This window comes from Melospiza georgiana, chromosome 23 (genome assembly GCF_028018845.1).
Source record: "Melospiza georgiana isolate bMelGeo1 chromosome 23, bMelGeo1.pri, whole genome shotgun sequence".
In the NCBI taxonomy this organism is placed as follows: Eukaryota; Metazoa; Chordata; class Aves; order Passeriformes; family Passerellidae; genus Melospiza; species Melospiza georgiana.
Genome location: NC_080452.1, coordinates 4,784,430 through 4,808,567, shown reverse-complemented (window position 1 = coordinate 4,808,567; position 24,138 = coordinate 4,784,430). Strand labels below are relative to the sequence as shown.

At 57.6% G+C, this 24,138-nt stretch overlaps 1 protein-coding gene across 2 annotated transcripts in view; it reads left to right on the top strand.

Annotated features, from left to right (window-relative positions):
- The first annotated feature begins 271 nt into the window (after positions 1 to 271).
- The window catches only part of NAV1 (neuron navigator 1), a 62,319-nt gene continuing 38,452 nt past the window's right edge, over positions 272 to 24,138 (top strand). The window contains exons 1-3 of one of the 2 annotated variants that reach the window (XM_058039588.1): positions 272 to 867; positions 1,228 to 1,322; positions 3,412 to 4,128. In XM_058039588.1, the coding sequence (XP_057895571.1) occupies positions 281 to 867; positions 1,228 to 1,322; positions 3,412 to 4,128 (1,399 nt within the window). In that variant the 5' untranslated portion in view covers positions 272 to 280. Of the gene's footprint in view, positions 868 to 1,227; positions 1,323 to 3,229; positions 4,129 to 24,138 lie in introns of those variants that run through there. The other variant, XM_058039589.1, reaches the window with a different exon arrangement.

The window sequence follows — 24,138 nt, the reverse complement described above, 5'->3', positions numbered from 1 at the left end:
ACCTGGGGACACAGGGGTGGGGCTGCACAGCCTCCCTAGGGGGAGGACATCACATAGGCCCTGGTCCTGTGATCCCTGTCAGGGGACATCGTGTGTGTCCTCACTGTGGGGTGTGGGGTGCAGTGGCCTTCTCCCAGCATGGGGACATTGAGCACCCATGGCCAGTGGGAACAAAGACCGAGATCTGGTGCAGCTGAGGGGCTGTGGGTGCCCCCTCTGTGCTGGACTGTAACAAACCCTCCTCTTCCTCCACAGCCTTGCCAGCAGCTGCCTCACCAGGATGAAGGGGACAGCCAATGTCAACTCCACCGGCCGCAGCCCCTTCCAGTCTGCCATCCCAGTGCCCCGTGCCATAGCCCATGGCAAACTGCACCCCACAGCCCCTCTGAGCACCCCGGGGTCCCCTGTCCTCCACAGGGCTCCGTCCCCTCGGCCAGGGAAGCTGCCAGCCCCCAGTCCCAAGACTCTCAAGCCCAAAGCCACTGGCAAAGCTGCTGGCCATGAGCTGGCCGAGGGCAGGGAGGGAAGCCCCGGTGTCCCTGCTCAGGGAGGGCAGAAAGCCCTGTCAAGATCCCTGGTGTCCCCTGGGAAATGGCCAGAGGCAGTGGGCAGTGGGAGGAGAGGGGCAGGCAGGGTGGGGGAGCTCACTGAGCTGTGCAAAGCCCCCCTGGCACAGGGCAGGGGTGGGGGGAGGCTGGGAGGGTCCCCTGGGAAGGGCAGGGGAGCAGCCCCAGCAGGGACAGAGGATGAGTCTCATGGTGGCTCACAGGGGAGGGGCCCTGTGTTTGGGTCAGGGGCCATCACTTTCTCCTCAGGGCCCCCACACAGCCACCCCATCACTGCCACTGTGGCACCCTTCCAGTACCGGTGAGTCCCTGGGGATGGGGGGCACGGGATGGGGGTGCCTTGGGACGTGGGGCTGTGGGGGGCATGGGGACAGGGGGAGGCAGGCAGGCCCAGCAGGGGTGGCCATGGGAAATGGTGGGGTTGGGTCAGGGGGCTCTGTGCCAAAAGGAGGTTCCCACTGGATTTGGGGTGCTGGGGCTCCTAAGTCACCCATGGGAGATTGATGTGGGGCAGGGGATGGACTCATTGGGGAATAGGGTGCCCTGGGAGCCCTTGCCATGAGACCAGTGTTCCCAGACCATGGCAGAGCCTATAGCTCCAGGTTCTCATCTCCTGGGGCCAGTGTCCCTGATCACCCACCCTTACCCCCTCTGCCCACAGGCTGCAGGAGGACCGGGAGCATGAGAGGGCCACGTCCCCGGGTGATGAGTGCTCCAGTCCTGAGAAGGGATCTGACCCCAAGCCCAGAGGCCTGAGTGAGTCCAGAGGGGTTGGTCAGCAGTGGGGGTGTCCTGCTGGGGGGCTCCCGTGACAGGGCCAGGGGACAGAGGCTTGTGCTGGAACGGGAGGAGCCAGGGCTGGAGGGCAGTGGGGTGTGGGGGAACCCTCACACTGGAGGTGCCCCAACTCCCCTGGGAAAGGCTCGTCTGCAGTTCCTGCATCAGGTGACCTCCGTGGCCAAATCCCTACACTGTGAGGAGCACAGGGGACTGACCCCTCTGGGGACGGTGCCAGGACATCACCCCTGCTGGCTCCTTTCCCTCCGCAGTTTCCCGGCGAGCTCCAGGAATGACCCATTTCCAAGGAGCGGCGCGGAGGGACCGGGGGCTGCCCACACCCACCACCGGGTCACCCCTTTCTCGAGGGCTGGATCCCAACTCCTCGCTGCAATGCCGAGGCCACCCCGGTCCCCTCTGGCGCTTGCTTTGGGGGAGATTTTGGGGAGGCGGGTCCAGGGAGAATGCTGGGGCGGCGGTTGCCAGGGCAGCGGCAGCGAAGGATGGCGGGATGCTCCAGAGATGTGCAGAGAAGGGGAAAAAGAGAGCCGGGAGCTTCACCGGGTGATTTGAAGGGACAGAAGTCGGTCAGATCCACGGTGGCTCCTGGCAGAGCCCGACTCTGACCTGGGGTCCCAGTACTTCAATCAGAGAATAACAGCGCTGAGCCCCGATTTGGAAAGTGCTGAAGGCAGCGGGAAGCGGGAGGGTGTTCCAGGAGGAAGCAGGAGGGAGCGAGCGGGGCTGGCATGCGCTCAGCGCAGCTGCCCTGCTCCTTGGGGAGCTTTTGGGACAAAGCCGAGCGGGTTCGGCCCCGGGGAAGGGGCCGGATCCTTTCCCTCCCTCCGTGCCTGCTCCAGCTTCCCCTGCCCGCGGCGCCTCCCACGGCTCGGCTGGGCCCAGAGGGAACAGGGGACATTGGGAGAGCCCAAGAATCACCTCAGCAGCCCCAAAACGACACAACACCCGCAGATCTGCCCCCAACAACAGGCCCTGCAGCCAACAGCCCTCCCCCGAACCCCGAGTGGCTTTGGGGTGCACCCATCCTGCCCCAGCAGCACCTCTTAGTGCAAATCACCCTATTTTGGGGCACCCTTTACTGTCCCAGCCGGGTGGAGTTATTTTGGGACTCTTCAGCACTACCATTGACCGAGCCCGGGGTGGCTGGGGGCTCGCACCACCCCCGCTGCTCCCGGCCTTATCTCGGCAGCAGCGATGGGGTCTAATGCAATATTTCCCGGCGGTTGCCATGGCAGCCCGCGTGAGGTCACCAAATAGACTTAATTCAGCCCTCCCAAGGGACGGGTAATTAATGAAAAATGATGATAACCAGATCCCACTCCCCTCCTGCCCCCCGCCTTTAATTCCCTAGGATCAGTGGAGAGGCCCTGCTGGGCTTGGGAGCCACAGTGTCCCTCCCGGGATTCCTGATGCCACCCTGGGCTCTCGCTGCACAGTTTGGGGAGAAACGGGGATGTTTTGGCTCCCCTGGGAATGGGTGCGCAGTGTCTAGGTGGGTGTGGGGTCCGTGGCGGGCGGGACAGGAGTGTGGGGGTCCCTTCAGCGCAGGGTGCTGGGGCGTGGGGCCCCCGCGCTGGCTTCATCCGCCTCCCACCCAGCCCCCAGCACGTCCCTGCCTGTGAGGGGCCGTGGTCGCGGGGCCATGGCCGGTCCCGCGCTCGCCCCTCACGCCGCCCCGAGCGCGCTCCCGGGGTCCCGCGCGCTCCCTCCGCCCCGAGCCCGCCGCGCGCGCCCCCGCCCGGCCCCGCCCCGCCGCGCGCGCCCCCTCCCCTCCCTGCCCCCCTCGGGCGCGCGCGCCGCGCCCCGCCCCCTGGCCGCGCCAGAGGAGGGCGGGCCCTTTTTGTTCGCCCCTGACATTCCGCTGGTTCGCAGTGTCCTGCCGGCGGTGGAGCGGCGAGGTGGGGCCGTGCCGCTCGCCCCCCTCTCCCCGCAACCCAGCTCCCCGCCCGCGCCCGCGCCATCCCCTCCCCGCTCCGCCCCGGCCGGTGGGACGGGCGCTGACGGCGCCTCTCCCTCTGTCTCGCTCGGTGTGTCCTCGGTGCCGCAGCAACAGCAGCAGCGCCTGGCGGGTTAAATGGTTGCAGCGCGGGGATGCTGGGGAGCAACCTCAAGAGCCTTCCCGACGTGGAGCTGGGCGAGGAGGAGCGCGGCTTTCGGCGGGGCCCCGACGGCAGCACCGTGATGCCGAAGCGGGCGAAGGCGGCGGCGGCGGCGCCCGCGGGGCCGCGGGGCGCGGAGCTGCGCGTCTTCAAGGCGAGCAGCGCCGAGGGGCGGCTGCCGGCCGGCTCCAACCTGCGCAAGCAGAAGTCGCTCACCAACCTCGCCTTCCTCACCGACGCCGAGAAGAAGCGGCAGCTCTATGAGCCTCGCTGGAGCGACGACATGGCCAAGGCGGCAGCGCCGGGGGCGGCGGCGGCGGGGGGCGGCGGGCGCGGCGGCCCCCGCGGGCGGGACGCGCCCGCCATGTCGCGGAGCCTGTCCCGCTCCGAGCACTCGCTGCTGTCGCCGCGCCCCGCCGGCCCGGCCAAGCCGCCGCCCGCCGGGAAGCCGAGCCGCATCCCCCGCGGGCCCTACGCCGAGGTGAAGCCCCTCAGCAAGGCCCCCGAGGCGGGCGGCGGCGGCAAGTGCGATGACGAGTTGCTGGGCGGCAAGGCGCCGGCGGTGGCGGCGGGCACCGAGGAGAAGCCGTACCTGAAGGTGGACCCCGAGCTGGTGGTGACGGTGCTGGGCGACCTGGAGCAGCTGCTCTTCAGCCAAATGCTGGGTGAGTGCGGCCGGCGCGACCGCCGGGCTCGACGTCGAGATGGGAATGGCCAGAGGTGGCAGCTGGAGGCAGCTGGGCTCCTGGCACTCCGAGAGGACCCGCTGAGGGCGACCTCAGGGTCTTGAAGTGAAGGGAGGCTGAGGGGAAAGGAGTTATCAGCCTCGGTGTCCCCAGTCACTTAGAATCACAGAATGGTTTGGGTTGGAAGAGACATCAAAGCTCATCCTGTTCCACTCCCTGCCATGGGCAAGGACACCTTCCACTAGCCCTGGTTGTTCCCAGCCCTGTCCAACCTGGCCCTGGCCACTGCTGGGGATGGCACAGCCACAGCTTCTCTGGGGACCCTGTGCCAGAGCCTTCCCACCCTCACAGGGAGAATTTCTTCCCAATATCCCATTTACGCCTGCCCTCTGCCAGTGAAAAGCCATTCCCCCTTGTCCTGAAGTTCCGCTCCAGCTCTCCTGGAGCCCCTTTGGGCACTGAAATGGGCTTTAAGGTCCCCCCAGAGCTTTCTCCAGGCTGAACATCCCCAGGTCTCCCAGCCTGTCTTGAGAGCAGAGGGGCTCCAGCCCTCAGTGCATCTCCAAGGCATGCTTGAGGGAAGGTGCTGTCAGCTGCCTCTTGCCTTGGAGGAAAGGCAGTTCCTCCTCACAAGGAGCAGTGGCAGGTGGTGGTGGAGCTTGTCCTCCCCCACGTGTCTTGTCGGCCATCCCTTGTCTCAACACCCACCAAACACGATGGAGGCTGCACAGCCGGGTGCCACAGCTGCTCCCCACCATCAGCGTGGCTCGCCCTGGGGGTGACCTTGGGAAGCTGCTGCTGGAGGTGCTGTGCGAGGGGCTCATGCTGCTGCTCCATTTTGGGCAGATCCAGAGCTCCACTGAGGTCTGGGTCTCCGGCAGAGGAGGGTCTCCAAGGATGCTGCTGCAGGGTTTGTGTGAGCTGATTTCGGGCTGTGGCTGCCTGAAGCCTGCTTTGCTATCCCTGTGGGTTTGATCCCTGGCTTGCTGTGTGCATTGTGTGCACAGTGGGTTTCCATGAGAACAGCGAGCACTGGCCCAGAGCTGGCTGTGCCCCTGACCTGGGGACCCAGTGCCCCATCATGGGCTGCAGTGCTGGGTCTCGGTGCAGGTGAGCCCAGCCCTTGCCATTCTCCGGTGCTGCATGCTGGTCTCTAGGAATTGTGGCTGCCTCGGCAGCCCTCTGTTTCCCACTGACACCTCATCTCCCCTGCATCCCCCAGCAGTGCCTGGGGTCTTGGCTGGGCAATGACTGTGGGGGCTTGTGGCTCTGAAGAGCTGTGCTTGGTCTGGCAAACTGGCATGAGAAGGTGGCAAGGGAGCCGTGCAAACTGGCATGAGAGGGTGGCAAGGGAGCTGTGCACAGCCATCATGGTGCTCAAGCTGGCTGGCTGGAAAGCCCTGGTGCTTGGTGGTGGTGGGGGAGCAGCAGTACAGGCAGGACTGGTGTGTCCAGTCCTTTCAAGTTCCCTGCCTGGACCTCTTTTTAGGGGGTCGGGAGTTTCTCTGGTGCTTGAGCTGGCTTGAGATGCCTTGTCCTTGCTGTGTGATGAAGAGAAAGGGGAGAGATTTGCTGTGGCTGGGGCCTGACGGAGGTGGTTTGGAGATGTGGAGCTGGAGTGTGTGCTGGAGCCAGGCACCTGGAAAGCCACATTTGCAGATTCCACTTCCCTGCACACCCCTGGCTGCTTCAGGAGCCTTTGGGGTGTCACAGCCCCAGCTCCAGCAGGGCTCTGGCACAGTGTGCACCAGTGTGTGCTGGCACAGAGGCATGGAGCCTCCCAGAGCATTGCCCTTGGCCCCCAGCCACAGGGCCAGCAGCAGTGCTGTCCTTGGCAGGGTCTGCCCTCATGCTGGGGCATCCCAAGGCTCACAAATGGAAGCCACAGGGTGAGCTCTGGGCCTGGGCAGGCAGGCTGTGGGGATAAGCAGGGGGGATGCAGGAGGTCAGGCTGGCTGTGGGGGCTCAGGCTGCCCCAGTGGTCCCACAGCTGCGTGTACAGCCATCCATCCTCAGGCCTAATGCTGTGGCAGCACCAGATGCCATGGGAGCAGGGCAGGATTGCAGGAGGATTTGTCACTTAGGGGACTAACAGACTGCCACTCCCTGATTTGGGATGCCTGGGGGAATCTCAGTGTCCCCCCATGATGCTCTGCTCTTAGGTGGGAGTTTCCTCAGCATTCCCAAGAGAAATCCTTGTGGGACTGGCCCACGTGGGAGTGACTCCCAGTTTGTGGTACTCTGGAGTACCAGAGATCCAAGAAAGATCTTGTGCACATGCTGAGGAAGATCATGGTTGTGGAAGTGCCCCCAGCAACTGATTTGGTTTCTGGGGTGTTGCCAAACCTCCACCTGCATCAGTCAGGGCTGACTTTGACCTTGGGAGGTGTTGAACATCCTTTTGGACTGCACTTAGCATCTGAAGGCTTGGTCAGCTGGTCTGTGAGGCCCAAACTCTGCCAGATCTGTCCTTTGCCAATAATTTTCCAAGACATTTGGACTGGCAGGCTTCCTGCAGGGGGGATCGAGGGCTGTGTCCAGAGTTGGATGGGGAGAGCATCTGGGGTGGACAGAGCAGGAGCTTCACCCTGCTGAAACTCCCCTTCTGTGGGGTTGTACTTGCCACATTCGTGGAGTTGTGATGTTGAATCACACCTACTTAGCCAAGCCAGCCATGACCTGGCACACCCATGCCAGCCTGTGTGGTGGGGATGCCACCAGGAGCCTGGGATGATGAGAGGAGGGAGCTGTGTGACAGTGGTGCTGGCACAACCACAGCTCGAGGTTGTGTAGAGACACGCTGAGCCTCCAGACCCCTTTGCTTGCAATCCAGGCAGATGAAGTCTTCCCCAATGGTGATGGTGCCTTCCACAGCCTGGCTTCCCCAGGAAAAGGTGGAGATGGACCCAGAGGGAATGGGATCCCAGGAGAGCTGGATTCAGGAGAGTGGGCTTCACACCCTGCCAGGGTTGGTGAGGAGCACCAGGAGAGGGGCTTTCTCCTGGTTGCTACAGGAGATGCTTTGGAGGGAGGAAAGGAAGGTCTTTGCTGTTTTCATCAGTCCCTTTGGCAAACAAAACAGCAGCCTGAGCTGTTTGGCAATGTCTGCTGAAGGACACCCTATCCAGAGTGGCATGGAAAGAGCCACAAGCTTGGTTTGTGCTGGGAAGAGAGAGGAAATTGCGGGGACTTCCAGCCTCTGCAGATATACATGGTTGTCCTTGAACTGCTGACCTGTGTTGAGAAGCCCATGAGCTCCTGGCCCTGCCAGCCACAGTGGCTTCCAGAGACCTTGTGTGTTCAGTCTCCACACCTGAATTCTCATCTCTGCCTCACGCTTCTCCTGCCAGAAGCATTTCCCAGCCTCTTGGCCAAAAATACAGTTTATTCAGTCGTGGCCAAATGTTACCTCTCATTCAGTCACTGCCTCTGCCTCATGTGTTTGATGCCACTGAAGCCTTTGTAGCTGAACCACGTTTAAAGAGCAGCCTGCGCAAGCCAGGAGAGGTCACGGGCGCACAGCAACCACATGTGCTTTGTAGAGGCTATTTCCATCATCCAAATTACACGTTTTGCATCAACCAAAGGCTGAGGCTTCTCATCAAAACTGCCTGGCAGCTGGGACTGCTAATTACACCAGTGCCCAGCCACAGGATGAAGGGGACAGAGGGCACGTGGCCAGCGTGGTGGAAGAGCTGGCTGTGCAGAGCTCACCCTGCTCGTGTCCACGTGTGATGGACTGGGCTCATCAGGTGCAGGGGCTTTTTTGTACAGGCTGTGCCTGTGGTGCCCGGTGTGATGGTTGCACTTACCTAGAGCTCCCCAGGGCACCTCTGAGATGCTGCAGCTGCTTTCTGCAGCCATTTCCTTGTCCATCTCTTGCTGGATGTGGTGCCTCTTAAGTGGCTGCTAATTCGCATCAACAAATAAGTGGTCAGTGTTGTGTGGGCCAGAGCCCAGGTGGACACACGTGAGGTCCCAGTGGAGATGGTGTTCCCCGAAATGCTCTCTGCAGGAGTCTGCAGCCCTGCCAAACTCTTCAGTTGCAGCATCTCAGTCCTGCAGCCCCCAAGTGGGCCATGCTGCCCTTCCCCAGCAGGGATGTCCTTGCTGGGCAGTACACAGCCATGGGGAGTTGTAGCTTTGTGGTGCCAACACCCAGGCAGGACAGAGCCCGCTGTGCTCAGGCTGGTGCTGGGTGGGCACTGGGTGCCAGCAGCCCCTCAGTGGTGGGGAGGAGAGCCAAGGGCTGGAATGGGCAGATGGGCTCTGTGACAGGCGGGAGCTGTGTGTTGCATCTGACTCTGGTTTATAAAGTGAACCACAGTGCAGAAAGGACTGGCATCTGACATGTCCCATGCAAGGACATTCCTGACCCTGGTGGAGATGGGAGCCAAGTTACTCCTTTTTGATTGCTATCCTTGCTGGGAAACACACAAGGTGGGATCAAGGAAGCACTTCCGCCCCATGGCATTCCTCCCTCTGCCCCACGTTGTTCCTGCTGGTTTAATTAAGCACTAATGTGCCCCTGGCAGCACTGGGCAGCAGTAGCCAGGCTCCCTGGCAGGAGACCATGAGGAGGTCAGAGACCAAGTAGCTCTTCACAGCAATGAGAGCGGGTTATTGCCTCGTAAAGCGCTGCGGCTGTCCTGATACCACTAATGATATTCCTCTCTTAAGGTCCCTGTGTGACAGCATCTGAGTGACGAGGTCATTGGGATGGGGATTGATTTCCCTTTGCCCACAGAGCTGGACTCCTGCCTTTGGGGTAATAGTGGGGAGGAAGGGGAGTGGTACACAGTTGTATTGCTACTTCCAGCCTGCTCTCAGGAGCTGACAGCAAGTAGTAGATGTCTGCTTTCTCCAGCTGAGATGGCTGCAGTGACTGGGGAGAAGATTTGGAAATGGGATCCAAGGGCCGCCCCAGAGCTTCTGCTGAAGCTGTTTGGGATGTGCTCTGTTCCCAGTGATTATGGCAGTGTGGAAAAGGGGCTGAGAAAAAAATAAATCCAGATTTGTCTTTCAAAATTTCCTATGGAAAGGTAGCAGAGCAAACACTTGAAAACAAACATATTTGTGGATGCACTACTGAAAGAAAGTTCTCCCCAAAGAGCCTGAAAATCCCTGATCAAATGGGGCTTTCACAGTGACTGCCTATATCTCGCCCCCAAATCCAACATGGCTAAAAAGAAAATATGCAAATAAATAGAAAATTGTGGAAATTCTGGAAGTGCTATTTGGGATCTGCTGATGGGATATGACCACAGTGGGACCTGGGTGATGCCTCCTCAAGGCTTTACAATCCCATGGGTGTGACTGCTGAGTGCTGCTGGGATGGACTCAGTCCACCCATGGCTCCTGCCTGGTCCTGGTGCCTCATGAGCAGCTTGCTTCTGTGTGAGGGGCACTTGGAGAATCGTGGGCAGTTCTGCGTCCTTCTGGAGACTGTCCTCCACATGCCTCTGTTCCCTATTTTGTGTATTTGGCTGCTCATGCTGTGGCATGTATCTCTGTGCCCACAGCACTCCCTTGTCACAAGTCCCCCCACCATCAATGTCCATTTAGGTTCCCAGCTCTTTGTCTTCCTGTGCAGCTTCTCATGGTGCCAGCAAAAAATGTCCCTGGTCCCTTCTACCTGCAGACCCCCCTGCCCACTCTCACTTGAGCATCTGAGGGCAGCCCTTGGCTGATGCTTGTGCCCATTGCATGGGGGAGGATTTGTTCCAGCTCAGCACAGAATCAGAGCCTGCACACCCTCTGAGGTGTGTAAGCTGTGAGTGATGCCAGTGCCAGCCTGTTTGCCATGGCCAGCATGTGCCTCCTGGCCTCCCTGGCTCAGCTGTGGCTGTGACAGGGCAGTTTGCTGTAGGGCTGCAGTCTTGGGATCAGGATTGCCTGGCTGTGTGCTGTCAGGTGGACCCACTGGCACATCCTTTGAATCAGTCACTTATCTGGTCCAGAGTGTGTTTTGTGGCACTGTGCTTGTGGCTTTTGGTGTCCTGAACATACAGTCAGTGTCCTGCACACAATGTGCATGTGTGGTGTTCCTAGTCCTGGTGACTGCAGTGTCCTGGGCTGTGAGTGTGTGGTGTTCCTGGTACCTGTGACAGGGGTGTCCTGGGCTCTGTGTGTGGTGTTCCTGGTATCAGTGACAGTGGTGTCCCATGGCCATGTGTGTGGGGTTCCTGGTATCAGTGACAGTGGTGTCCTGGGCTCTGTGTGTGGTGTTCCTGGTACCTGTGACAATGGTGTCCTGGGCTCTGTGTGTGTGGTGTTCCTGGTACCTGTGACAGTGGTGTCCTGGGCTCTGTGTGTGCAGTGTTCCTGGTACCTGTGACAGTGGTGTCCTGGGCTCTGTGTGTGCAGTGTTCCTGGTATCAGTGACAGTGGTGTCCTGGGCTCTGTGTGTGCTGTTCCTGGTACCTGTGACAGTGTTGTCCCATGGCCAGGTGTTCCTGGTACCTGTGACAGTGGTGTCCTGGGCTCTGTGTGTGTGCTGTTCCTGGTACTGGTGGCAATGGTGAAGCTGCTGAGCCTGGATCAACACCCTGGGTGGAGTGAGGATGGCTGCATCCCTCTGTGGTATCTGAGTCCTTGTCCTCTCCAGGCTTCACACCTTGGCTGTGTCTCCTGCAGAGCTGTGGGGACACAGGGGAGCAGATCATGGTGCTGTTCTGCCATATCCCCCACCCTGCAGAGTCACGTCCTCCTCCAGACACACCGAGCAGCTCTCCCGGGGGAGCCAGGGAAGGGGTTGCCAGTTCCCTGCCTGGAAAGCAGTGAGCTTGGGAGGGTAGAGGATGTGTGAGGCTCACAGCTCGGCTGGGAGGCTCAGTGTTGCCTCGTGGTGGGGCGGAGGGGCAAAAGGGAGAGCAGGGCTTGCCCAGGCTGCTGCATTGCAGCTCGGAGCACGGAGCTGAGCAGGAGGGGAGCTGGGAAGGCAGGGATGCTGCAGCCGTGAAGCTGGGAAGTCAGGGGATGCTGCATTGCAGAGCTGAGATTAGAAACTGTGCAAATGGAGATGTGCTTGTGTCAGGGTGGGTGTGACACTGAGGTGCCCAGTGCCCACTGATTTGCTGGTCCTTCCTCTAATCCAGTTCTTCCACATTTTGTTTCACGCCAGCATTTCTCTCATTCCTTGTGCTGGTATTTGTCTTGTTCAATTGAGGGCATAATGTATTTTTTATTACTTCAGGAGGAGGACTGAGATTCATCTCCCACTGAAGGACCTGCTGGAATCCACACAGGGAAGCTGAGCAGAAGCTCAGCATGTTTGGTCAGGACATTTTCCCCGCTCCTGGGAGCAGCCATGGATCGGGGAGGTGGCTCCAGAGCCTTGTGGCCCTGGCACAGCATGGCATGTGAGCTCCCTGGAGGGGGGACCTGGGCTGACCTTGGGCACACGCATGCTCCCATGCTGCCCAGTGAAATGCAGATGTGTCCTGCAGCTGGACATGTGCCTCCACCACTGTGAACATGTGAGCATACCAGCACATTGGGAGCACAGGATTTTCCACCTGGCATAGGTATCAGTGATTCTTAATCACTCCACATTGCTCTGGTGTTGTGTCAGCCTTGTTGTCTCTCTTCTTAGCAGTCCTGCTTATCCAGAGGTGGGCACTTTGCAGTCCTCCTCTGTACCTGTGAGGGTCTGGCCTCAAGCATCCCTGTGAAATTACAGAAAGATTTTGGCGAATCCAGAAATTAGTGTCTGAAGATGTAAGGTAGGGCTGCTCTGCCTTCCCCTCAGGCTGGATCTTGCCCGGTGGGCAGGGAGGGGATGGTGAGCTGGCTAGGAGGGACCCAGGAGGCACCTTTCAGTGGGGAACTGAAATTGAGGGTTTGAGCTGTGCTCTCGGAGCTGTGGTTCCCCGGCAGGTTGGGAGCTGACTCGCAGCCACAGGTGACGCAGCGGCAGCGCCGGGCACCGCGCCAGCTCCCTGGCTCACCCGCCCTCGGCTGGCTTCGGCTCTGGGATCACAACCTCTCGTGCTTGGTGAGCTGGAAGGATGGCATCAGATCCTTGCTGAAGCTGCTGGAGGTTCTGGTTGTTTTCATGTAAGCCAGAAAAACGGGCAGAGCTGTGCTGTGGGTGCTGCAGCCTGTGCTGTGGGAACTGGAGGGGAAATTATAGAACCATAGGATGGTCTGGGTTAAACCATTAGAGATCATCTTGTTCCAATCCCTGCCACTGGCCAGGACACACTTTGACTAGCCCAGGTTGCTCTAAGTCCCATTGAATGTGACCTTGAACATTCCCAGGGATGGGGCAGCCACTGCTTCTCTGGGCAACCTGTGGCAGGGCCTCACCACCCTCACAGGGAAGAATTTCTTCCTAATCTCTAGTCCATCTCTAGTCTCCATTCAATATAAAACTGTTCCCCCTAACTGCAGCATGGTAGATGGGTAGTACCATATCTTTAGCATTGGAGAAATGTAGAACCACCTTTATTTCTCATGTCAGCCCTGCTGGCTCCCACCCTACATGCTTGGTGTCTGGAGAAGCTGCATATCCCACCTCTGTTCATCTTAGGCAAGGTTGTGTCATCAAGAGTGACAAAGCTGGCAGTGAGACCCTGTAACCAGAGAAGCTTTTTCAAGAGCACCCAGTCATGGCCAAACCTGGCCCTTACTGGTTCTGTTGAGAGCCCAGACTGCCTGAAGCTCACACCTCTGCTTTGTCATGGGCCTCAAGCGTCCCTGGCACTGGCTCTGCCCCAGCCTGGCACTCCCAGTTCCACGAGCTGGCTTGAGGCACGTTCTGAGCTGTGGTGCAGGTACAACTCTGTTGCTGGCTATTTATAGTGTGTGAGCTTCAGCACTGCTGTGCACTGAGAATAACTCACTGAGGAGACACTTCTCAAAATCACACGTCCGTCGCCCATGCGCAGCGTCATCGTCTCAGCTTCCCACATGGCAGCTTGGGGCTTGTCTTGGTGCTGTGCCAGCCCAGTTTGATACTAAAAGGGGTTTACCCTGGTGTTTTTCTGGCCTGGAGATTCAGCTAGTTAATTATGGCAGGGTTTTCTTGTCAGGACATCATCAGCTTTTGCAGGGAGTGTGGTGAGGGGCAGTTTGGGCTCTGTAAAACCCATCTGACAGAGAGCAGCCCTTTCACAGCCCAGCATGTGTGATGCAGGCACTGGCAGGGAGGGATGTGCATGGGGAATGCAGGAACCTGCTCTTCGGGCTGGAACCTGTGATGATGAAACCCATCAGCTGAATGAACCCCTCGGGCTGGAAGTGTTAGGCCTGCCGGGGTATTTCCAGTTCACTTTATCTCTGGCCTGGTGTTAAATTTCCAAGCTGATGCAAACAAGTGGAAGAGCAGATAGCGGCTAATTCCCATTGATCCCTGGATGCCGGAGCTCCCGAGGTGAGCTGGGGCTGGCAGGAAATGTGCTGTGGGCCATTCCATGATTCCATGGGGCCAGCACGTCCCTCCCCGGCTGTTTCCTGGTGTGCTGCCGCAGGGCACACGTGTTCAGCCTCGTGGATGCTTGCTCCCACATCCCGAGGTTTCTCCCAGCTTTGGTGGTTCAGAGGCCCGAGGCAGCAGTGCCAGGGTGGGTACAGAGTCATGGGCTAGCCTGGCAGTGGTGAAATCAGCTAAGGCAGGGTTGTTCTGGCAGGCTTCAAGGTGGGAGCACTGCTTTGTGGGAGGGGAGACAACAAAGTTCCCCTCATCTTAAAAGCAGGAGGAAAGGCATTTGACAGATTCTGGCTGGAAACTGGGACAGTCCAGCCCTGCCAGGGCAGGGCCAACATGGAGCCAAGCATGCTGAGGCCACCATTGGCACAGGAGCCCTGGGCACCCAGCTGTGGCCTTTCACAGCCACCTTGCATTGCCCTTCACTGCACCAAGGGAGTGACGAGGAGATGGCTCCAAACCCCCAACAGGCAGTGCAGAAGCAAGGGAAATAATGAAGTTCAGCTTCTTCATCTCAGCAGGGAGGACAGACAGATGATGTCCTGCAAACTTCTGCTGCCGTGAGCCCAGAGGAGCGTGTGCTGAATCCTGAGGAGCTGGACTTGCACTGCAGCTGAACTGTGCAGGGCTTGAGGTTTGTGCAGACTAAAGGATGGGAGGAAATTGAGTCTGGCCCTGTTTGGCTTGGTGCTTTCTGTCCTGCTGGATCAGGGCAGGGCTGCTGGAGGGAAACAGCTGTGGAGAGTCAATGGGGACAGCCCAGGGCTTTTCTCTGGGGCTGCCCCATTCCTTGGGTATGCTGAAAGGTGGCTGCCCTGCATCCTGCCTCTCCCAGACCTCAGATTCATTAAAAAATGTAACAAAACCCTTCCAGGGAATCGGAGTCACCCGGTACAGGCTGTGCATTGCACATCAGGGTGGGCAGTGAGGAGAGGACCTGGGGGCAGAGGTGCCAGTTGGCGCCTGTTGGCTCCTGGTGGTTTCTCTCCCAGACAATGTGTACATAGGCTCAGTGGGGTTAAAATCCATCTTGGCCTGGAGAAGTGTGATTGCTGGCCAAGGGGAAGTATCAGCATTTGCCTGACTCTGAGCAGGCCTGAATCTTCTCTGCCTCGGGCTGTACATTGCCTGGAGCTCACAGCTCATCAGTTTAAGGTCCTTTGGTAAATTCCATTTTGGTGTCTCATCCCGGGTTGTGTGAGGCTGGATTTATCACTGTCTGGACTCCTGTCTCCTACTGTGGTGGTTGGATGCATCAAAAGCTGACTGTATCCTGACCCTGTGGGGAGGAGCAGTGCCCAGGACCTACCCCAGGCCTCTTGCTCCTCAGCTCTGTGCCAGCAGTGCCATGGGCACGGCTGGGATGGGGCAGTGAGGGGCCTGCCCTACGTGGTCCCTCACCTTTCTCCCCAGGGCTCTGCCCTGTGCCCCAGCAGTGGCAGGGATTGCTGTGAGGCCAAAGCTGGTGTCCTTCAACACTCCAGGCTGAGTACAGCAGCTGTTTGGGGGCTCATTCACCAGCAGACCAAGACCCTCCCTCCTTACAGGCTGGATCATCTGGAGGAGGGCAGACTGTCCAGCAGCAGTACCTCCAGCCATCTCATTTCCATTTCCCTGAGCCCTTTTAGCTGTGTTTTTGCTGTGCTGTGCCAAACAGCGTCCCAGGACTGCTGAAGCACTAATATCCATCATCTGGCCGCGGTCTGTAGAGCACTCAGAAATCTGGTGATATTTTCAGTGAAGTTTTCCAAGCTGAGCTTATTGGCTCATGGGCATCTGCTCCCAGATGTAGAACATGTGGCTGATTTCTGCGAGGGGAGGGGAATGGCCCCACTCATAAAGCAGCATGGGGGATGAGTGAGGGAATCTCATCCTGGAGCCTGTGAGATGCTTTCAGGACTGTGCAGAGTCGGGCCTGGAGGTTGGGCTTTTGAAGCTGCTCCTCTGAAAGCAGAATCTGCAGTGAGAGGTCACTCATCAGGTATTATGGTGGGGAAAATACAGTAACCTGGAGGCAGGATTTGATCTCAGCTCAGCTGCTGTTTGCACCACTGGGCACTTCCCACCCTGTTCACTCTCACAAATGAACAGCAGGTAACTGGTGCAAACAGTCCCTGTGCTAAAATCAAAATGGGTGAAATTCTGGGGGTTCCTGCAAACCTCCCTGCCTGGAACTGAGAAAGGAGCACTGACTAAATGTAATGGCACATGAACCCTGAGCTCCGAATCAAAAGTAAATTTACAAAGCAGCTTTTCCTGCCTCACATTCCCAGGTGGAACAGGGTAATGTGTTTCCAAGCCCAGCTGCTCTGTGCTGCAGCAGTGACCAGCGGAGCTCTCTTTGCTCTATTCCCCATTTGTCCATTGCTGCCTTCCAGGGGCAGAGGTGTGGGTTTATTTTGTGGCTGAGATTCTCATTCCCTTTGTGGGAGTAAAGCAAATTGTGTTTGGTTGACATTCTCTGTAACTTCAAAGTCAAATAAAATCTGGGTTGCCAGCTTTCTTTTTGTGTTTCAGGAGATGCCTGTTTTCCATCCCAAACCTTCCATGTTTTGCAGCTCAATAGCACATCCCAGACAATGGCTTTAGAAATCAGACGCCTGCATTTTGGGCCCACAGTGCTGAGGCAACGCCAAGTGGTGCATGGGGTGCCAGAATTTGTGCACATGGGGAGAGAGAAGGAGGAGGACAAAAAACTTGCTCTGATGGGATGTTTCCACAGAGATCATGGTAATGATCTTCCATTTCCATATAGCTTTTCATCCTCTGGCACAGTGTGCTCACTCGTAAGCCGATGCTGCTGCACACATCCTGTGTGGAGAGTGCAGCAGCTGTCCTCAAAAATCATGTTGTAAGAGGGAAGCTCTGGAACAGCAGAGAGGGATCTGCCTGGGGTGAGAGTGACTGCAGGGATGCAGGAAGGATATTAGGAAGAAATGCATTACTGTAAGTGTGGTCAGGCCCTGGCACAGGTTGCCCAGAGAAGCTGTAGCTGTGCCAGCCCTGGAAGTGTTCAGGGTCAGGGTGGATGGGGCTTGGAGGAGCTTGGTTGGGTAGGAGGTGTTAGGTCGAGATGGACTTTAAGGTCCCTTCCAACCTGAACTGTTCTGTGGTGATTCTGTGTCCCTGCACCACTGGCCAGGGCAGCACCCTTGCTGCTGTGCAAACACCATCTTAGTCCTTCCCCAGCTCAGCATCCCCTGTGGGGTGTGCCTCACATCAGCCAGAGTCCAGCTCTGAGCTGTGCCACGGCCAGACACGAGCTGGCACTTGTCTTTGTGGAGTGAGAGCCCTGTCAGGAGCTGGGAGCAGCAGCTGGGGTTTGTGGTCAGGGCAGGCTGCATCCCACACCGACGCCCAGGGTTCTTTTCCTGCCTCATCCATCCCTCCTTCCCCTGGTTGCCATGCTAGAGGAGCTGTTAGGCCATGGAGGATCACAGAACTCTGAGGAGGGTCAGTGAGGCCGTGTCTGCTGCTGGAGTGTGCAGGAGGTTGGTTAATATTCAGTATTCCCTTGTCCTTCCAAGTGCCTCTCGCTTTCCAAGAGCAGGGAGGTGAGTCTGGAAGCTCTTCTTCTCCCCTGTGCTGAGATAGGTTTGTAAAAGCTACAGTTTCTTCTGCTTTTTTTTTTTTTTCCCACCCTCTTTTCCTGCCCAGGCATTTTTCCCTGACCTGATGAATTTTTAAACAAAAACATGGCGAGGAGACAACAGGAGAGAGGGGAGAAAACCTAGGAGAGGATATGAGGAAAAAATTCTGGTTTCCAAATCAGAGTGATTGCAAGTGGAAGTTTAGGTTGTGTTTTTAATTTGAAAGTTCCAACAAATTTTAAGTCACTTTATTGACAGGAGAAAATACCTTTCCTAATACTCTTTTTAACAAACTCCTGTTTTACAAGTAGAAATAATAGTAGTTGGTTGAAAAATGCCATGAAATTATGGGAGTAAAAGGCAGCTGCTGTGCTCTGTAATTCCCCCTGGCTGTGCTGGGGGTCAGTGCTCCCTGGAGGTGGGGGACTGAGGAGTGGGTGAGACAGACCCCCCTGCAGATGCCTCTGGATGCTTGTCTGCCTGTGCACAGGGATTGCAGGGTTGATCACCCACACATGGTCACTTTGCACAGGGCAGAATGTGGACAGGTGTGGTTCCTTGCCTGGTGGTGCAGGGCACTGAGCAGATGCAGGACTTTGGGTGCAATGGGTCAGAATTTGGTCCAAATCCAAATTCTTCCAGCTGAAGAGCTGCATGGTTAGCGCTGGAGAAAGTGGAAGAAGGCAAGAGGGGGCACAAGGATGGAGGGGAGAGGTGGAGATAGGAGGGGAGGTTGGCACACCAGGGAGCCCAAATCCCATCACCAGGAGAGCTTGTCCTGCTCCATGAGCCAAGCTCTGACTTGCGAAAGTTTGAATCACCAATGAAGTTGTGAGATATCATGGACACCTTTTTGTGCCATGCCTTGTCCCTCCAACATGTCCCACTGACACCAAGGCCAGGGCCCAGCACTGGGACCAGCCACCAGTCAGGCCAGGCTGGTTTCTCACAGCTTTCACCTTGGCAGGTAGATTGAGTGTTGTTGGAAAACCAGCTGGTTGCTGGAAATCCACTGCTGTCACACTGTGCGGAGCAGAGAGGGCTCCTTGCAGATCTCATTGTATTTCAGGCTGGAAAAGAAAAAGAAACACTTTGTGGTAATTTTTTCAATGACTTTCCAATTTTTTTTTCTTGGTAAGCTGTCTGCAATCACTTACAGTGTTCCTGAAGGGATTAATTACTCACTGGAGCTCATTGTGCGTATTTCATATTCTGAACTGTTGGATGTGGTGTCTGCCTTGGATCGAGCGAGGGGTCACATGGCATTTCTTTTTCTATCCTTTTCCCCCTATTCTGTTCTATCTGTCAGGCTCCTGGTGTGAACGCTCCCCATTGCTGCTGCGGTGGGTGCTCGGTCAGCGCGCCGCACGTGATCCTGATTTCCCTGCTCTGAGCTGCTTTTTCAAGGGAGTGCAGCCAGAATAAGACAAATTGCTTCCTTGTTTGAGTGACTTTTGGCTGATGCTTTCCCCCCAAGCTGTAGTGTTGGCTCGGTTCTCTTGCAGCAGTTGTGGCTCTGGGCTGTGCATCGTCAGTGCTTGGACAGGCCCCCAGAGCAAATTTGGGGGGAAGAGCTCAAAGCACATTGCAGAGCTGCTTCCCACGGCGAAGAGGGCTTGTGCTGTGCAGGCAGCCATTGCACGGAGCTGAGATATTCTTAGAGAAGATAAATCCCAGCTGCAGTGCTGCCAGGGACCCCTCTGCGCCATCCCTGAAGCGTGGCACTCCCAGGAGGGCCTGCCTGTGGGACGGTGTGTGCTGGCTCTGTGACAGCTCAGGGAATGGCATTGTCTCGAGCTTGGCTGGGGATCCCAGCTGCCCAAGTTGGGGCTGTAACTCCCTGTGCTCTCAGCATGCTTAAAGGGATCCTGCAGCCTGCAGGGGATGGGGCTTGTGTGTGTGGGGGGTCCAGAGGTGAGTGGCTGCTCTCCCATTGTGCCTGGAGGCTCATGGCTGCTGTCATCACATGTCACTCAGCCCCTGGTGTTGGCAGGTGCATTGTGAGGGCAGCCACAGGAGCTGCACAGGGGAAAGTCCAGAGGCTACACTGAAATCCCTTTGATTGGCACTGGTGTCTGACTGGGAGCATTTTCCACCCTGTCCATCCCACATACTGCCAGGCCCCCAGTAAAATCTGGAGTTGTAGGTGGAACAGCAGCTCTTTGCATAGAACAGTAGGGTGTGTCAGCATCCCTTCACTCACTAACGCAGGTGGGGGAGGTACAGCACGCTGCCTCCATGCCAGCCCCTAGCCCCTGGGCAAGGACCAAGTGGTGGCTCCCACAAAGCTTTCTGGCACCAAGCATGCCCTTCCCTCCTGTGGCACAAATAGATTTCCTGAAGGAGACAGGACCTTCCTTCTCTGCAAATCACCTTTAGTGGGAAAAGCACAAGTGCTGCTCAAGAAAACCTTTCCCTGGTGGTAGGGACTCTCCCACCAGGAGTGTGCTTTGGGAGAGGGAGCAGGTCTGGAAGCAGTTGGAGGATGGTGTGGGCCGGCACCAGGAGTGGGCAACCATCGGTGCTAAGAATAGAGAGTTTATCTGGATCCCTCCCCCTGTGAAGGATGCTCGAGGCACTGTGCAGCAATTAACACAAGTTTGTAATAACACTGCTGGCAGATTGGCTGTGCAGCCTTTGGAGCTGGTGTCGAATTTGGCTGAGTGTGGATGCAGAGACTGCTGCTGCTGAGCTCCCCAGCACACACCCAGCATGTCCCTGGCACAGGGATGGGAGGCACTGTTGTGGGGCAGCAGGATGCAGTCCTGGGTGCTGGGTGTGGAGCCCCAGGATGGGGAGAGATGTGGGGCTGGTGCTGCTCCTGGCTCCAGTGGGTCAGGTACCTTTCCCAGGGAAGTTTGGAGGAGCAGGTAACAAGGCCAGCAGAGGTAATGGCAGTGTTGGTGGGGAGGGGAGCAAGCTGAGGGCTGTGGCAGGGCATGATGCTCTGTACCCACAGACTGCAGTGAGGGTGGCCCTGGGGAGCTGGCACAGCAGGCAGGGGAGACCATCTGCACTGATCAGGATCACCCCATGCTCCCAACTCAGTTAGCAGGGTGCCTCATCCTGCCTCTGGGCAGGGGGCATGGGAGACCTGGGGAGTGCAGGAGGTCACTGTGTTGCTGTAAGAGCCATGGCACTCTCTTCAAGCAATCCTTCTGCCACTCACCATGCACAGCTCCATCTTTGGGAGGGTATGGGGGGTTTGATTTGGGCTGAGCATCACCTGATGCTGCAGACTGAAGGGACCCCAAAATCCATGATATGCATGTTGGTCTGCAGCCCTGCCTGGGCTGCTCTTGCAGATGCTGCCATGATTTTCAGGGTGAGCCTTGCCCAGTGCCTGGTACGATGACCAGCATCCCTGGGCACCCCAGCAGTGCTCACCCACCCCGCTGCCGGGGTGCAGGTGCGGGGACAGCCCGAGCCGTGCGGGGTCCTGGGGATCATATGTGTAGCAGGCTTGTTTCCGGCTCCCTGCAGGCTGCTGCTTCTGGTGCCAGAGTGAATTTGGCACCTGGCCCTCCTGCGAGGCTGGCGAGGGGGAGAAGAAAGGCCAAGCCCTCCTCGCCGCAGGCAGGAGATTCAATTCTCCCTGGGTGTGCACAAAGAGCGTTTATCTGCGGAGCAAAGCCCTGGTAACCAGGGCAGAGCGTGAAGGGCTGATTAGGGGCTGCTGAGGAGGGGTGCTGGGGTCGCGTGCAGGCACTTCCCTTCCCATTTCCAGGGCTTTCCATGGTAATGGCTCCTGTTCTCCTCTGTTGTTAGGACGTCACTCACACGCAGCTCCAACGACATCTGTCAAAACACGTCTCCCTCTGTCCTTGGCGCTCCCAGGGAAGAGAGATCCGCTGGCCCCATAATGAGCCTGACATCAATTAATCATCAGCCTTAAAAATTAGCATCGTGGCAGTATATGTTGGAGGAAAACGATTCCCCAGATGGAAGCAAAAATAGCCTGTGTTATCTCCCTCCTCCCGCGGGATGTGGTAACAATAGATCTACTAACGAGCCTGGAACTCGTTAAGCTGGGTTTGCCCCCCGAGGTGCTCTGCCTGCTGCCCGGTCTCTTCTCTCGACGGGGCTATTGAGGGACCCTCTGGTGCAAGGGCTGATGACCTACCCTGGGGTCTGACCCTGCTGTCAGCTGGACCCTCCTGTGCACATCCCCCAGGCTTTGCAGAGAGCCCAGGATGTGCTTGCAATGCTGAGCCCCTTCCTGAAGCTGAATGTTTGGAGGGGAGCAGCTGTTCTAGGATCTCCCTCTTCTGGAGTGGAGGATGCTCATCCCTGAGTGGTGCTGCTGAGCTGAGATGGGGGTTCAGCTGGTGCCTCAAGGACATGTCCCACACTAGGAGAGCAGTCCCTTGTCCCTCTCCAGAGTGAGAGCTCTGAGGGCTGCTGGTGCTCACAGCTTAGTGAGTGCCAGCTCCGATATTCAGGAGCTTGGCAGTGAGCTGGAGCTTCCAGAGATGCCCTCTCTGGGGAGTGGCTGGGGCACCTTCTCTGGAGACTCACGATGAGCTCTCTTTGTGCCTGTGCCATGCTGGGATTTTCCATGCTTGGAGCTGCTCTTCCTTGTATCCAGGCGAGCTGTAGCCCCAGAGAGCAGCTCTGCTGCCTGTGGCTGGCTGCCACTCTGGTTGCTCACCCCAGGTACTTGGGAGATGAGGAACCCCCATCACCAGCTGTGTTTTGGGTCCATTTGAGTGTCTCTGATCTTTCAGTGTGGAGCAGCTCCACAGGCTGCCAGGGAAGCTGGGGAGGACATTTTACATTCCTGCTGGAGACACATGAGGACTCTTGGGCTGATCTGGTGATGGACAGACAGACCAAGTGTCTACCAGAGCCCAGCTGAGGCCGGGGAGAATTATGTTTGCAACGCATTGCTCTGCACAAAGCTCTCAGTCACAAGGCAAGGGGGACAAAAGGCTCCCTGTTCACTCTGTCCCAGTGGGTGCAATTCCAACAGTTAAAAAGCAAATGTGAGTTGTTTGTCTCTGTGAATATAAAGCTTCCCCAAGCATGGCCGTATTCTGGCTGGGAATGGGAAATTTGGCTCTGCTAATGACTGTTCTACAAAACAGAGCCAACTCGAGCTAAGAGCTGCCCAGTCTGGCCCTTCTCTGTTGGCCCTGGTGCAGGGATGCAGGCAGAGCCTCTGGGGCCTGATAAATGCCCTTTTAGCCAGACCTGGGCACCCAGAGCAGAGGGATGAGTGTGAGGACCTTGGCCTCTTGTACACAGGGGTGACTGCCACCCATGAGCACCCTGCCAGTGCCTAGAACCTTCTCCTGTGCCCAAGGGATTCATTATCATCGACAGCAGGGAGCCCCAGGCAGGGGGACATCACATCAACTCATTTGGGGCATCTGACTGAGAGTCCAAGGGCTGCTGTCACAGGGGCCTGGGGTGAGGGTGGGTCTGGGAGGAATGACTGCATCACATGCTGCACCTGGGCTTGGGGTGTGGACACATCCACACCATCTCCATGGATGATCCCCAGCAGTGATGGGGCTGTTGGGATGGCTTTGGTGCTGATGAGGAGCATACCCTGTGTCTGCCTGCATGGGGCTGCCCTGGGGGTGCTTGACCCCCATGTCCATGACAGCCAAGCCATTCTGAGCACAGCCCATGGCATCTCCTCCTCCTTAGCTGCTCCTGCATTTCCCCATCCTCCCCTTGGCTCTTTGGGTCACAGGGCCTTTGGAGAAGGGCTGTGCAGGGTGAGGGAGGGTCCTTAAGGGGTTAGGACATGGCTGTCACCTGCACAGGCCGTGCAGGGAGCCCAGATTGGTCCTGGATACTCTGTAAGCAAGGGGTGCAGGGTTCCCCATGCACCCACATCCCCCCTCCTCCACCAGGCAAAGCCTGGAGCGAGAGCTGGCGACGTCCCCAGATGCAGGGCACATCTGGAGGGCACCAAAGCAGTTAAGTGAAGGGCTGATTTGTGCTATAGAAACCCGCAGTTCCTTCCTTTGATCCTCTGAATCAGCCCATTGCCTTCCTCATATAAAGCCCCATTTATCTCTGCTCTTCCCAGTAAGTTTGAAGGCGGTCTCGGCTCGTGGCTCCTCGGCAGCAGCGAGCAGCCCGGCTTTCTCTTCCGCTGAAGCAGAATCAGGTGAAATCTCTATGGCAACTGGCAGATGACAGGGAGTCTTGTTGCCTTGGAAATGAGGCAAGGCAAAAAAAAAAAAAACCCACCCAAAAAGAGCCATCTGGAATTTTGAATTTCCACAATGTCCAACCTGCGTCTGGTGATGCGTGGGGAGTGTGAACCCGCTGCTGCCGGCTGCTCTGGGGCCTCTGTGCTGGGGCCTGCCTGTGCTGCTCTGCCTCACCCTGGGGAATTAGGCCTTTTTTCCATTTCTTCCCCACTTTTTGGCTTTTTTTTGCTCAGGGTCTGCAGCATTGCCCTGGCCATCTGCTGGTGGCTGTGGGAAAGGTGTAATGTTTGGGGTGCTGAAACCAGGCTGGACACAGCTGTGCTGTGTTGGGAGCCAGCAGGGCCCTAGCACACCTTGGTAATGCAGAACTGTGAGGGCAATGGCAGCAGGCTCCAGGGCAAACTGAGGCATGGAGTGCTGCGTGACCAGTCTGACCCTCCTCTGTCAGCTCAGCACAGATCCCAGGTGCAGTGAGCACTGGTGACACTGTCTCCGTGTTCCCAAAGCCCTGGGGCTGTCAGCAGGGAGTTAGTGTCACTGTGTGTGACTGCTGCTGTGAGTGCCAGTGGCCAGAGGCTCGGGGCATCCCTTGGAGCATGGATTTGGCCTGTTAACCTACCATCCCCCTCCTTCCCAAGCTGCACAAGTGTCTGCATGGGTTATTTTGGAGACCCGTGGTGCTGGGGACAGGGGTGTTGGGATGCTCCCAGCTCCTCTGATGCTCTCAGGAGCAGCTCTGGAGGCAGGTGTGGCTCTGGGGTGAGTAGTGCCTTGTGCAGAAGCAGAGTCTGTCCCAAAA